Here is a 14028-nt window from a genome sequence, read left to right as displayed (position 1 = left end):
TTTTAAAAAAACCTAATTTTCTGGAAAAAAAGAAAAACATTACGACTGAAAAAAAAAAAAAAAAAAAAAAAAACTGGTAAAGCTCGTCATGAAGAGAGCTAAAATAAAAGTGGGAATTTTGAAAACAATTTTAATTTTTTGTCACTCATTTCAGAAAGTGAAACACATGTAGCTTCATTACAGATAGAGAAAAAATACTTCAAGTCTTCTGTTCTTGTAACATTGATGATTCTGGCTTACAGATAATGAAAACCCAAAATTCAGGGTTTCAGAAAATTAGGATATTTATAATGTTTCTAATTTAAATGCAAGCTGTACTTTCATCTGACTTTCAAATGTTCATTTCTGACATTTTCTCTGGTTCAGGAGTTTCTTGACAGTGGGAATGCCTATGTGTTGGATTTGTCTGTTCAGCGGCTCTTGATGCTCTGACTCCATCCTCAGTCCACTCTTTATGAAGCTCCTGCAAATTCTTGACTGGATTTGCTCAAAATTCCTGTCAAAGTTGCACTTTTTTCTGTTTCCTGCTACGGCTTTCCTTCCACTCAACTTTTAATAAAGTCAAGTTGTGGGTTTTCATTATCTTTAAGTTATCACAAATTTGCGCAAAACTTTGTCAATATTCAGTTAATGTCAAAAAAAACAAACTCAATTTCGCTACTGCAGAGTTTCCACTAAATAATAAATGCAATTAAAATCGTAAGTGCGATGAGTGATTATGAAACATGCTGTGCCATGATACTCCAACTACTTTCTGTCGTCTTCTTCGTGGTTTGCGCCAGCGGCAACATCTGGTTGTTGACCATGTGGCTCGTTGTGTGATCCAAAAAAAGTGTTTTCAATGCAGTTTTGCGAAATGAACCAAATTTGATTTTAAGTTTTCAAAAAAAAAATACCTCATTGAACTTTGTGTCAAAAAACAAGTTTATTTTTTAAATCGCTGTGTTTCCATTAAACAAATTTATTTTTGAAATATCAAACTGCACAATTATGTTTTCAGTGGAAACGCAGATGGTGTGTAATAAATCCATATAATGGATTTCACATTCTGAAGTGAGTGAACTTTTTTTTTCCATATTCAGTTTTATTTATTTATTTTTTTAGCAAGATTTCTGCTCAGCGGCAAAATCCAGTTTTTTTGTTGTTGTTAAATTTCATTTTAATCTTTCAGTGGAAACCACTGCTGCTCATTTTCAGCTTTTTATCTAAAAAGATAGCATGAAATCAGTTTGCTTTACCTCAAAAAATGTTGCTTGAGCCAACATCAGCTGCTTGTAAGCCTCCAGAACAGAGATGACAAGTCTCTGTTCTGGAGGCTTACCAGAACAGAGACTTGTCTTTTAAGAGACGAGCTTAAAAGACATCTGTTGTTGATTTCTATCTCAAGTGGAGGTTAGCTGCCTCGGGCCTCGTTACAGGGACAATATCTGACTCACTGGTAGAGCTGCTGCATTGTGGGAAATGATGTTATCTCACGATTCTTCTGAAGTGGATGTTGCTGAACTGCACTTTCTGGATCTGACCAGAAGAAACCCTCCACCCCCCGACATGGAGAAACTTCCAGATCAACTGATACTTGCAGGGTTTAACAGCGAATGCATAACGTGCCTGTTTCCAGATTAGAACTGTCACATCGTTCTCTCTTGTTTCTCCATCGCTGGTTTTCTCCTCACTGGGACCTTCTGAAGGTGTTTAAGCGCTGCCACCGCCGAACAGAAACACTGCATAAATAGACTGCTTGCTCCAGGTGTCGTGTGAGTCACCGACCTCAGGTGTGGGACGTCACTCCCAGGGGAGTCGGTGTGCATTAGTGGTATGAAGCAGATGGTAAGCCAAGATAAGACAGAACAAGGCAGGTAAATATGACGAGGAAGGAAGGGCAAAATGGTCTAATCTTCTATTGTACGTATAATTCATGCAGCATAAGTAGGGAGCAGTACTTCAAAATAAAAATAATATATTACATGCTCCAGACTTCCAAAAATAAATGTTTTTCAGAAATGGAATGTTTCCAAGAATATGATACATTGCCTTGCAATATCCTATTTATGAATTGAATTTTTAAAATACATTTTCTCTCTTGAAGACAAATGTTGGTATGTTTAATAAGATTTCAAGTGATTGACCCACACAAAGTAGTACTGAACATGCCCCTGAAAACACAAGCTCTAAACTGAAACATGGTGGTGGCGGCATCATTCTGCGGCCATGCTTTTCTTCTGCAGGGAGATAAAAGTGGGCAAAAAGTAACAATTGAATGCTTTAACTCAAGGCAAAAGTTACAATTGTGTGCATTAAAATGGTCCAGTCAAAGCCCAGATATAAGTCTAAACGAGAAGCTGTGGGAAGATCTCTAAATACATGTTCAAAGATTATCCTTTTTTTATTTTTCATTCACATGAAAACCCCTGCAAAGGACCCAAAATGCTGTGTTTTTACACCGCCACACCCGTAGGTGGCGCTAAACAGGGAGAAGAGGACATAAAGCGCATCAAGCGAGGTTAGCATAAACAGAAGAAGAAAACGAGCGACGAACAACGAAGCGAGAGTGGAGTCTTCTGTAAAATATTTTGCAGCTCGTTATATATGTAAGTATGATGAGTTTGGGGTTAAAGGTCAGGCTACAGGTTGTAAGACTGCCGAGAATGATTAATCTGTTTACAGACTAAAACATACTTATTTTTGTGATTAGAACATTCTGGAAGGTATTACAGAACAAAATATGACCTTCTAGGACATTCTATAACATTTTAAGACATAATATAATGTTCTATAACATTCTGTAACTTTCTAGAATTTCATTGCATGTTCTTGAATGTTCCACTCGGTCCTGTGCTTTTCCAGAAGTTTCTAATACCAGCATGTTCTACAAAGTTCTACAATATTCTGTGGTATTTAAACCTGAGCAGCATAGAGGGCAGACAGGCAGGCCTGTGGGGGGTTTTCCACTTTCTGAAATGTTCACTCCAGAAACACTTTCCAAGAAAAAGAAAAAATTGCTGATGGTCCCCTAAAACTTTCCTGTTTTAGACAACTACTTCCTGTATTGATAGTATCATCCTGAGTTATTTGGAAGAATGGGCAAAATTTCACTCTCCAGACCCACAAAGCTGGTAGAAACATGTTTCAAAAGACATAGTTAGGAGCTAAAAATATAAATACATGGCATTCTTCTGTAAAAAAAAAAAAAAAAAAAATTGAATTTTATGCATTTTGTGTTGGTTTATCACAAATCCCAATAAATTACTCTGATGTTTTAGGTCATAACATGACAAAATGTTCATACCTCTTGAAGTCTCCCATTCACAGTCACCTTGCAGGACGCTGTGCAAAGACTCTTCACCTTCTGTTCACTGCTGACCGGCAGTAAACCTCCTCTCTCATGCCCCACCCCCACACTTTCATTCAGGCAGTAGCTTGGCAATTTAACTAAATAGGCTTACTTGTGAGAGTCATCTGCTTTTCCAGTCTCAACCCGCACTCCTCTGCTTTCTCACAGTTTATGCAAGCACGTTGTGCTTTGATCCGGTGTCATTCTTCCCAGTCATGGCTGCTCGACTATAAAACCCCCTCCAAAACAAAGTGCAGATACTCTTAAAAGCTTTGAAAAGAATGCGCAGTAGCCCAGGTCAATAATATAAAATAAAAATACACCTTTTTGTGATGTCTGCTATTGGAGGACTGTTTTTCTTTTCTTTTTAAAAGTAGCAATAAAACAGAAAGAATTTGCTGCTCATCGAGCAGGAATGCTTGTTTCCCTGAGAAAACATGCTCTTGTTGCTTTGCATTGATAACCCTGTGTTAGTCTGCAGCCACCATCTGTAAAGCAGATCCATGTTGACTGTACGGCTGCTTTTAGAGGGGAAGCAGTTCTCAGTATTTAGATCGGACCGCTCTCTTCTTGGAAGACTAAATGATATCCACGTTTTTGTTTTTTTGTTTTTTAATCCCTGCAGACAGGTTGATGTTTGGGTTTTTTTTTCCTTCAATGTTTTTGATCTAATCTCGCTTTCCTTTCATGGTCAAATGTTGAAAAGTTTCTAAGTGATGGCACAGCTTACAAGCCAAATGAGTGAGTTCACTGTGACCCTCCAACTGTACTCATTAAAGTAGAGATGGTAAAAGAATGGAGGAGCAATTTTCCCCCATGGCAGTAGTGTTTTTTGTGTGTGTGTTACACATCTTTGCATCTTTTTTCTAAAATCTCCAGGTGATGCATTACATTCACAACGCTGTTGGTTTTCACTGGAAACAGCTCTGGAAGTGGGCATTTGCGGCCCAAAGTCTCAAATAGAAGTACACTCAGTACGTGTTTACGAGCATATGTATGGCAGGCCATGTTAACATATAACGAAACCACACTCGGCGATTACATTTTTATTAGCAGAGTTCTTTTTGGTTAAATTCACATTTTTACTGGGCTGGATTTAGTCAAAAATATATAAACTGACAAGAAAATTACAAAGGTTAAAATTCAGTGAAAATCTAAAATAATTAGGTGGTTGTCTGGTTATCTACTTCCGATAGCTGTATTTCATATTTTTCTTTCATTACAATAACTTTTTAGGTATTAAGAAGAGATTAATTTCTATAGTTTATATTGTTACTGATGTACCCATGTTTCAGCTCCTGATTAACAAAAGGATGTTCTTCCTATCAACACATATGGACGAAATGTCATGATAAATAAAAAAATCACTGAAAATTAACTAGTGACTAAGATATTACTTAATGCAGCTTTAAGACCCTGATCCTGTCTCTGATTGGTTGTTTTTGACCGGGAGCGGTGCATTTCTTCAGGCAGCAATAGTAGCTCAGGGGGGAGGAATCTTTTCTCTAATTATCTGTCTAATAGCACATCGTAATAATATGGTGGCAGTTTAAACAAATATGTAAAAAAAAAAAAAAAAAAAGATAAATTACTTATTAAAGTTACACACCGCAGCTTTAACATCAGGTCTGAAAAGCTCACGTATTGTATGATAAACTGTCTTGCCCTACGCATGTCCCTCAGTTTGACGGCGCCGGAGACGCCCCGCCCGCGCCGTGACGCTGAGCTGACAGAGGAAAGCTGCTCTTGTCGGAGGAAAGGGGGAGAGCCAGCGATGGCTTCACTCAGACAGGAGCACCACTATGGGCTCTCCTGTGGAAAAACTACCAAAAACAGCTCCAACATTACTCTGTACCACGTCAAGCTGACGGACACGGCCATTAGAGCGCTGGAAGCGTATCAAAATCTCAAGGTACGCCATTATTGTTAATTAAATTTTTTGTTTTTGCCTCTTTAAGAAGGGGCATGTGTGAGTGTGTTTTTCTTTTCTCGCGTTTCAAAAAGTTTCCACTTTCTCATTTCTAATATTGCTCAGATGCTGTGTATATATATATTTTATTATATTTTCCGCTTTTAGCAGCATAAACGCTACAGAGTCTCTCCTGTCAGTCTACAGCTGCTGGTTTCTGCGCTTTCCCCCCTGAACCATATTCTCTCTGCCACACGGGGGAAGTGGGACAGAACCCTGTGATTATCTTAAAAAAAAAAAAAAAAAGCTCAGCTGTTTCTTTGAAACTCCTATTAATGTCAGAAGATCTCAGTGTAGAAACGTGGATGCTTATCTGATCTGAAAAGTAGGCTGCTTTGTCTCATAATTAGCTCCAACCTATGAGAAGCATTATTGATTGTGTAATATCAACTTCCATTTAATACTGATTACAGCATGACTGTTTTTACTGTACAAAATCTAGAGAATTTACTCTGCATTAAAGCTCCTATTAATTGCCCCTTCCTTTTCCTCTCTTTCCTGCAGGGAGTTTTGCAAAATGAGACATCAATCTGTTTTAAAGGAAACCACGGGGTAAGTTTTTTATTTTTTTATTTTATTATTATTTTATTTTCATTTCTATGTCTTAGTTTCACGTGCATGCTGCAGAAACACTTTTAAACCCTTTCTAAATGGGAATGCTATACCCTTCTGCAGCTTAACTCATTTGCTTAAATGGATGAAACTGCATTACAGGATGAGTGGCAGTGTTTAAAAAAAGAGGCAGCCATCTCTTCTTACGTAAGAAAAATAAATAAAATCCAATCATTTCTTCTTCCGACGGGATTCGTCACGCTTGGCCGACACCTTGCCTTGCCCCGACCGGGCTGCCACCCTCTGAGCAGAGGGAGGGCAGCTTATGCTGGCCCTTGGCGGCAGATCGGAGCCATGCAGGTTACTGGGTCAGGCCGATGACTGTGCAGCGGGATTTGTTGGGTCAGCAAGTGGTGCTGGGAACAGGGAGAAGCAGGGGAACACAGAGAGGAGCGAAGGCGATGTTGGAGTCAACCTGAGATGTTGTTGATGAGTCAGAGAACATTGTTTTTTTTTGTTGTTGATTTTTTTTTTCCTATATCTGGTTGAATTATTCACACTTTTTAACATCTCATCACAAACTCGAGCTTCAGCTTTTCTAACGTGACGGCGTCCAGCCCTCATCATCCGCCTCTTCTGTGCAGTTTTGTCTCTGGTTTGCACTTATAGTAATTGATTTCTTAATAAAACTACTTTTTCTTTGTCGTGACGAGTCGTGGGAATAGTTTGCCAAGTAAGATCATGTTCCAGTTCTAAAGTATTTCCACGCTTGTTTTGTTTGTTTGTTTGAAGGCAAATAACTCGTTTTGTAAATTGTCTGTTGGTTTGTAGCTTGATTGGTTTTAGCGAGATCTGATTAATGAATTATCAGACATTTATGTAAATAATTACTGAAGCGTATTTTCACCAATTTGTGATCTGTTAAATAATACTTGATCACATCAGCCTGTCCATGGACTGCAATCATTACTTTTATTGCATAAATACAAGAAGATATTACGGTAAACTTTTAAGATCATCTTTCCATGTTGCTGCCGAAGAAAAGCATCCTCACAGCATGATGCTGCCACCACATTTCATATTGGGGGTTGGTTGAGTCAGGGTGTAATGCAGTGTTGCGTTTCCAACCACATTTAGCTCTTCATATGTAAGACAAAGATTTTTTATTTTTTATTTGAGGAGAACAACTTTACCGACATATTTGCTATATCTCCTGTAAGCCCTGCAGTAAACTGCAAGCAGGACCTCCTTTAACTATATACTACTTATTTAATCTGTTGTACGAAATCCTAATAAAACACATGATGTCTGAAGACAAAATGTGGAGAAAAAAAAAAAGGCAATGTTTTCAAAGCACTCTGTGTCAGATTTGAGACATAATATCTCACCAGCCTGTCTTTGTCTCTTGGGATGTCGGCGCTGGATCTGCAGTAAACAGCCTGAACTGTGTGTGTTTTGACTTGAGCTGGGAGCAGCTGTGTCCTTGGGGAATAGTTACTTTTCAGTCAATGCTAATTGCCCGGGCTGCTTCGAGAGAGTTGCAGCCCCCCTGCCTGTCACGACTAAATGTTTTAAAACTTGGGTGGTGGCGAGTTTCAGAAGGGGCTTGGTGTGCAATCATCAGACCTGTTGAACCTGATGAGGTGTTTGAGTGGGAAAGTGTTTGCTTTCTTCTGGAAAGTTTCAGGTTAAAAACTAAATAGTTCCTGTTTTAAGTGAGGATACTAAACCTGCATTGCTGAAGGGGTTATGTAGAGTTTCCTGACAGTTCTGTGTTCAGGTGAAGAGGAAGTCAGCTTCTTCTTCTTTGTTTTCTTTGGTCCTGAGGGAGTTGTGTCTCTGGAAGAGTTACAGAGCGTTGAAGATATCAACATGTGTACCGTTAAGATCAGAATCATAAACTCCTCTGATGAAATCACACAAAACTCTAAATATTTCCATGGAAATTGATCAGGATATTTTATCGATACGTTAAATTGCAGCAAGTTTGATAATTTCCAGTTGCATGATTGTTTGTTTTTTTTCTTGTCATCCTCTTTTTCTACCAAAACCTGGATGACAAAAGTCTTGTGCATTGGCCTCAACTATTGGAAGGGCAGTTTTGTTTGCAGAGACATCAGTATCCGATGTTTTTGTAAAGCTATTTGGAATATTTAAAATGTCTCCCAGTTCCAGTGTTAATATTGGTTAGAAATTAAAGCTTATTGATCTTCAAGAGATTTTACTTGCGTTATTATTCCATTACCATTATATTACTTGAAAATGGTCTCAAAACAACAATATTGCAATAATCTCTGGGACAATTTATTGTCCAGCAAAGTTTGTTATTGTGACAGGCCTAATCCAGGACAAATCTGACCATTCACAGAGCTTTAAATCCACACCAGAGGAGTGATTAATCAACATCGAACCTCACAATGATTATCAGGACCAGTGAGCATTTGAACCCTTTTTGCTAAGAACCAAATTCAGCACATGCACACAAGAAAAGAAATGAGTTTAGGCCTCAGAGAGAGGGTAGTAGATGCTTGTTGTGGTGCTACACTGCCATTTAAAAACATCTCATGGTGACTACAGCAGCTGTACGGTAAATTATTGCAAAGCACCAGGAGACTAGTTCTGCTGAAAACAAATTTGAGTGTGGGCTTATAAACTTTGGAGAGAAAAATAATCTGAGATGTCAACAAAGATCCACGGGTCTCTGTAGAGGTGTGATCGTTGCTGAGCTTCTTCATTATGGAGGACTTAGGGTGGTAAAGGTCAAAGTTTACGCCTGAACGATTTGCCATGGGAGAGTGGGCTGGTATATACTTCAAGAGAAATGTGCCAGCCTACTGGAGAACTACAAAGAGAGGCAGTCATAAAAGTTTTCTGTGATTTCATCAGGATGACTAATAATTCTAACTTTCATTGTTTTTTATTGGGATTTTAAGTGACCGTTCAACAAAAAGTTCCTCCTAACTGGTATGCGTTTTTCAGACGTTTCTGCAAAACAGAGTCTGAACATATTGGTTAGTATTCTCAATGTTTCTGAAGTTATAGAAAGATCCCAAAACATCCAGAGTGTTGAGTGGGACCTTTTTTGTTTTTTTGTTGTTGTTGTTGTTTTAAAGGATTGGAGCAAATTTCACACCCCTCCCAGTATGTAGCAGAGAGGCCTAAGGTTAATATCCAAATGAATGTTTAGAGGTAATTACAGGAGCTGTAGTGCTCTTGATTACAGACTGAGACATCATGACTTGTGTTTGCATTAGCTTTCACTGTCTGCTCGGCTCAGACATCGACGAGTGTTTGTGTCTGGAGCAGTGGCACTTCATCGGTACCGTGAGGAGGAACGCTGCTGCAAACTCTGCTCCTGTTTTCACCTTACTCCCTGGTTTGACTCTCACCTTCTGTGTGTATAATTACGTACCTTAAAGCTGTCTTCTCTGCATGTTTGCAGATTGCTATGGTGAATAACGTAAAAACACCATGGCTTTACCACATGGCTGTATTTAGGAGGCACAAGTCAAACAAGCCGATGTCCTCTGGGTAATTAGTAGGGCTGTCTGCTCCAGCTGCATGATGGACAACTGCTGTTTTAAAACGGTTACCTTACTAAGAATGTTGAATATATCCTGTTGCATATGAGGTTCCTTGTTTTCTCTGTAAAAATAAATTTAAAAAAGGAACTGACCAAAATTTTTTAAAGCCTCATGATAAAAAAGGGGGAAAATATTTAAAATCTCTTAATTTTACATGGCAGTTAAACAAATAAATCTGACCAAAATCTTGAGACCAAGTTCAGTCGCCATCAGGATCATCTGTTGTGGTATAAACTCTTCTTCTGCACCACATTAACAGAGATTGAACAAACTATCCCCCTCCAATCAGGTGGAATAGCAAATAATTCAAAAACTAAAAGTGGGAAAATTCTGAAAAATAGTAAATGAAATCAATAAATAAATGATGAATAAAAATAAAATCTTTCTATAAATTGACTACAAATACTGGAATATCACATTGGGCGTTTATCGCAACGCTTCTAATTTACTGTGATACATTTCTTTTTATAAACTTTTGATTTATCTCTCACAGTCGTTTAATGATGTTTAAAAACTCCTAAAAATGTCCATAATTGCTGGATTGTTATTTTGTAGTTTGTTTTTTTTCACAGTTTGTTCAATAAAGACAAATAAATGTGCTTAAATGCAGTAACCAGGTGCATTTTGGTGATATAGCACTTCGTTATGTGTCTGGTGTCCTGAAGGAGCATTTTAAACACTGGAATGTTTTCCAAGATCAGTATTGATTGCTGTCTCACCCAGTCACAGCTATAAAAGACAGAAGTGATAAATAGTTCTTATCGTCACTTTTATTATCACAACACTACCACAAAATATCATGATAAAACATCAGTCAGTATATTTAGCAACATTTCAAGCAACAAAATCAGAATCGGCAAGTCTGGCTTTTTAAAGATCAGTGGCTTTTTAAAGAAGCTGCAATCGGTGCGCCTCTACTGCTTCATTTGGCATCTTTAAACCTCGGAAGCAGGATGGCGAAAACTTTTTATACGCCGCTGAAACCAGTTTCGAAAGCGTGCTTCGTCACTCATTTCTTAAATGTATTTATTGGCGGTGACCTGTGTGTGGACGGTTGGTTTTTGCGTCTGTTTGTCCTGGGCGATGTGAAGACGTGAATTCTTCGTGTCCCACCTCCTTCGTCCTGTCCGCCCCCTTCGTGCCCCAGATAAAAGTGGCTCCTCCGTGTGTTTCTGTGGAGTTGAAATGGACGTTTTCGGCGCTTGGTCTGCTGTTGGCGTACACGAGTTTTAAAGGAAGGGTTTGTTTCTGCCTGTGTGCCTTCACGCTGGCTGTGCTGCGACCCTGACAGTGCCCTCTGATTGTGTGCTGTCGCCTCTGATTTGAATAACAATGAGCAGGGGAATGCAGGCTATGCGGTGTCACCCTGCCTGGATCTCCCAAAATGAATCCAGTTTTTCATCCTAACGCGCTACCGTCAGCCCCGATGCGTGGTGGCCTCGCCTCGGGGTTTGTTTGTGCCCAGAGCGATAGAAGAATCCCTACTGCGAGTCCAATCATCTGGAAGCTAACGCTAAGCATGCTCCAAACGCACTCTAAAGATTTTGGATCAGTATTTTTTTTTGAATGTTTGACATCTTCACAGTTTCTTGTGATTTACATTCCTTGAATATTTTCGCATTTCTAGTGATACAACCCAAAAGTACTTTACTTTATTTTTTGCTTTTTTAAAGGATTCGATGTTAAAGACCAGCACAGAGTAGTGCATATTTCTGTAGTGGAAGCAACATTTCCACTACAGGGTTTCAAAAAAATCGAAAAAGTGCGGCATGCCTGATCTAATACAAGCTGTTGCTGACATCAGTTTTCAAGTCATGGGCTCAGATTCGTAATTAGATAAAGGTCTGGACTTTGACTAGGACATTTGTACCTGTATAGTAAATGTGCTTGGATCTAAACCACTACACTATAAGTTTATTATCATGGTCCTGCTGGATGATGAAGCTCTGCTCTGGTTTAAAGTGTGTTTATTTAACTTTATCCATTTTCACAATCAAATCTGACCTGCTTTCCCACAGCATGATGCTGCCACTCTTAAGTGTTACTGTGCCGGCAGTGTGTTCGCACTTAGTTTTCCAGCACATTTAGCATTTGGCATGCTAGCCTGAAATTTCAGTTTTGGTATCGTCTCTCCAAAACATCTTGTGACAAACATCAAACGTTTATCTGAGCGAAATTTGGCTTTACTAGATTTTTATTTATGGGCATCAGAGATAAGGAGGCAATCTGCAGGTTTTTGCAGGTTTCACCCATTCAGATTTAAGACTTTTAAAGACCTCAAGACCATTATGAATGAAATTTAAGACTTGTATCACAACATAAATGTACAGAAGAAAATGTCATATTTTATATAGGATTAGTCCAATGATCTGGACTTTTACTGCACAGGATGCATCGTGTGGGTTGGTAACAGAAGTAACCCAGTGTCGAAAACAAACATCAACCAGCCAGCTGGAGATAAATTTACACTTATCCATGATATTGATAGATGCAAAAAAAAAAAGAGAGAAAAAAAAAGCTAGCTAGCGTATACTAGCAGCCAGTTAGCAATAGCCTGTAGTCACAAAACAGAATGAAGATGTCTGCATTTGACTAAAGCAACAAATATTTGTCCAGATAACACATATTTAAGGCCAAATTACATTTATTAAAATTAATTAAAGACAGATTAAGGTCTTCATTTTAGATACTTGAATTTAAGACTTTTCAAGTTTGAATGGACATCCTGATATGTGGACAAAAATGTCCTTCAACTTCAAAGCTATCCACTATTTATTTGCCTATTGCATAAATCAATATAATACTTTAAAGTTGATGATTTTTAATGTGACAAAATGTGAAAAAAGTTAAACACTTTAGAAGGACACTGTGAAATATTTAGCTATCTATTGTCCTGGATTGCTACTTCTGTACAAAAATCACATGTAAGTGTTATTTTTACACTGAAATACTGCTTTCTCTGTATTTCAGTAATCTCTTTATCATGATTTATGTGCTGCGTATTTCGGCCGGTGAAACCACTCCCAAAGATTTACATAATTAGCACCGGCCAACAAGTGCCAAGTTGTTTTGGGATTATGACGGGGGTGGGGGGGCTAGGTTCTGGTGCCGCTTCTCAAACACCAGGAATGAAAATCTCTTTGCACTGACTGGATTACCTGTTGGCTTTTTGAGACAAACCTGAGACGAACTTCCCCTCGGCACGCTTGAAATATGTCCTCCTGTGTCTGATTAAGCTGTGTGAGCATATCTGGGCTTGCTGAGGAATGAGTCCTGTATAATTGCCTCGTGTAAAAAGCTCACTGTATAACTTAATGAGACCCCAAACCTCTCTGTATCCCGACACATGTGGCGTCCCACTCAAACGTCGTCGGGCGCTCGTTTTTTTTTTAGAGTTTGTTGAAGTTGACAGATCGACCCCGCGGCACCTGCCCCAGACGTATGGGTTCCTTGCAGTGGGGGGCTGACACCCTCAGGGGGATTCTTGTGGCACCCCCTCCCCAACACCAACCTTACTTACCTGCCTGTCTGCCCCTTTCTCTGCCAGTTGTGCAGCTACCGACTGCAGCTCTGTGAAATTGCAAATGAAAAAGGAATGGAAGGTGATTACAGGCTGGGACTTGATTACATGCACTGTCTCCCACTCATGGCAGTCACATTAATCACCCCAATGTCGCCATACGAAACTCGGCGAGGGAGAGAAGACTCTCTCTGCAGCTCTGAGCTTCAAGGGGCCGACCGAGAGGCTCGTAAAACACGTGGCTCGCCTTTAAACGTGAGCCCATTTCCCTCTGCTGCGCTGATCTCCATCTCTCCTCCCTGCATCTAGAAACACAGACGCACATTGTGTTTGACGTCTCTGTCCTCCATTGTAGCCGTGTTGGTGGTGCTGGTGGTAGGGTGGGGTGGAGGGCACTTGTCTTTAGTGGCATGTGTCAACTTGTGGTCCTGGGAACAATTCGCCCCTTTTGTTTGCAGTGAGATGATGAGAAGTGGCGTTTACTGAAGTGTGGCGAGGATGTGTGTGTGTGGGTGTGTGTTTCTGAGGCGGGGGTGAGGATGTTTGCTCATCGTCCGACTCGGCCTCTCCGCCTCCCTTGTCTTTCTTACGAGTGGCAGTAAGGCTGATTATGTCCTGCTGAGGGAAGCTGGAGCTGAGCCCTGCTTTGGCTCGCGCTGGATTAACACTCTCACTTGCAGATTTTGCGTTAGCTCTGGCCGGCCTGGAGTGACCTGTCCCCCCAGGATGCCTCCTCCATTGACGGCAGACAGAGGATGGTGGCGGCAGGTTTTGCACGTCTTCCCTGACCTCCCCCGTCCGCCACGAAGGGGACGGGGGGAGCGGTTCCCGCGGCTTCCCACTCCAGAGCCAGGGAGGCGGGGACAAAAGACGGGCTGTTTTCAGAGGGCCATTACTCAGGGCTGCAGAGGATGTGGAAACAATGGCCTGCAGGAGATCTACACCCAGAGCCTCGCATTCAACCAAAAAGCTCACAGGAAACATGATCCCCCATGCACCGGCGGCAGTTTCTCACAGGTTTATGCTTTGATGAAGCCCTTCCACCTTCTGCATCTTCTGCATGTGGAGACGT

General features: G+C 40.1%; 1 protein-coding gene across 1 annotated transcript in view; it reads left to right on the top strand.

Annotated features, from left to right (window-relative positions):
* The first annotated feature begins 2487 nt into the window (after positions 1-2487).
* Positions 2488-14028, top strand: part of LOC106953774 (RNA polymerase II elongation factor ELL2-like) — a 29814-nt gene continuing 18273 nt past the window's right edge. The window contains exons 1-3 of the mRNA XM_015042793.1: positions 2488-2588; positions 5015-5243; positions 5805-5852. Of these exons, the coding sequence (XP_014898279.1) occupies positions 5106-5243; positions 5805-5852 (186 nt within the window). The 5' untranslated portion in view covers positions 2488-2588; positions 5015-5105. The remainder of the gene's footprint in view (positions 2589-5014; positions 5244-5804; positions 5853-14028) is intronic.

Source organism: Poecilia latipinna, unplaced genomic scaffold, assembly GCF_001443285.1.
Source record: "Poecilia latipinna isolate Pla-1442-1.1 unplaced genomic scaffold, P_latipinna-1.0 Scaffold602, whole genome shotgun sequence".
NCBI lineage: Eukaryota > Metazoa > Chordata > Actinopteri > Cyprinodontiformes > Poeciliidae > Poecilia > Poecilia latipinna.
The sequence above is the reverse complement of the archived record's forward strand: the minus strand, read 5'-3'. Positions and strand labels throughout refer to the sequence as shown.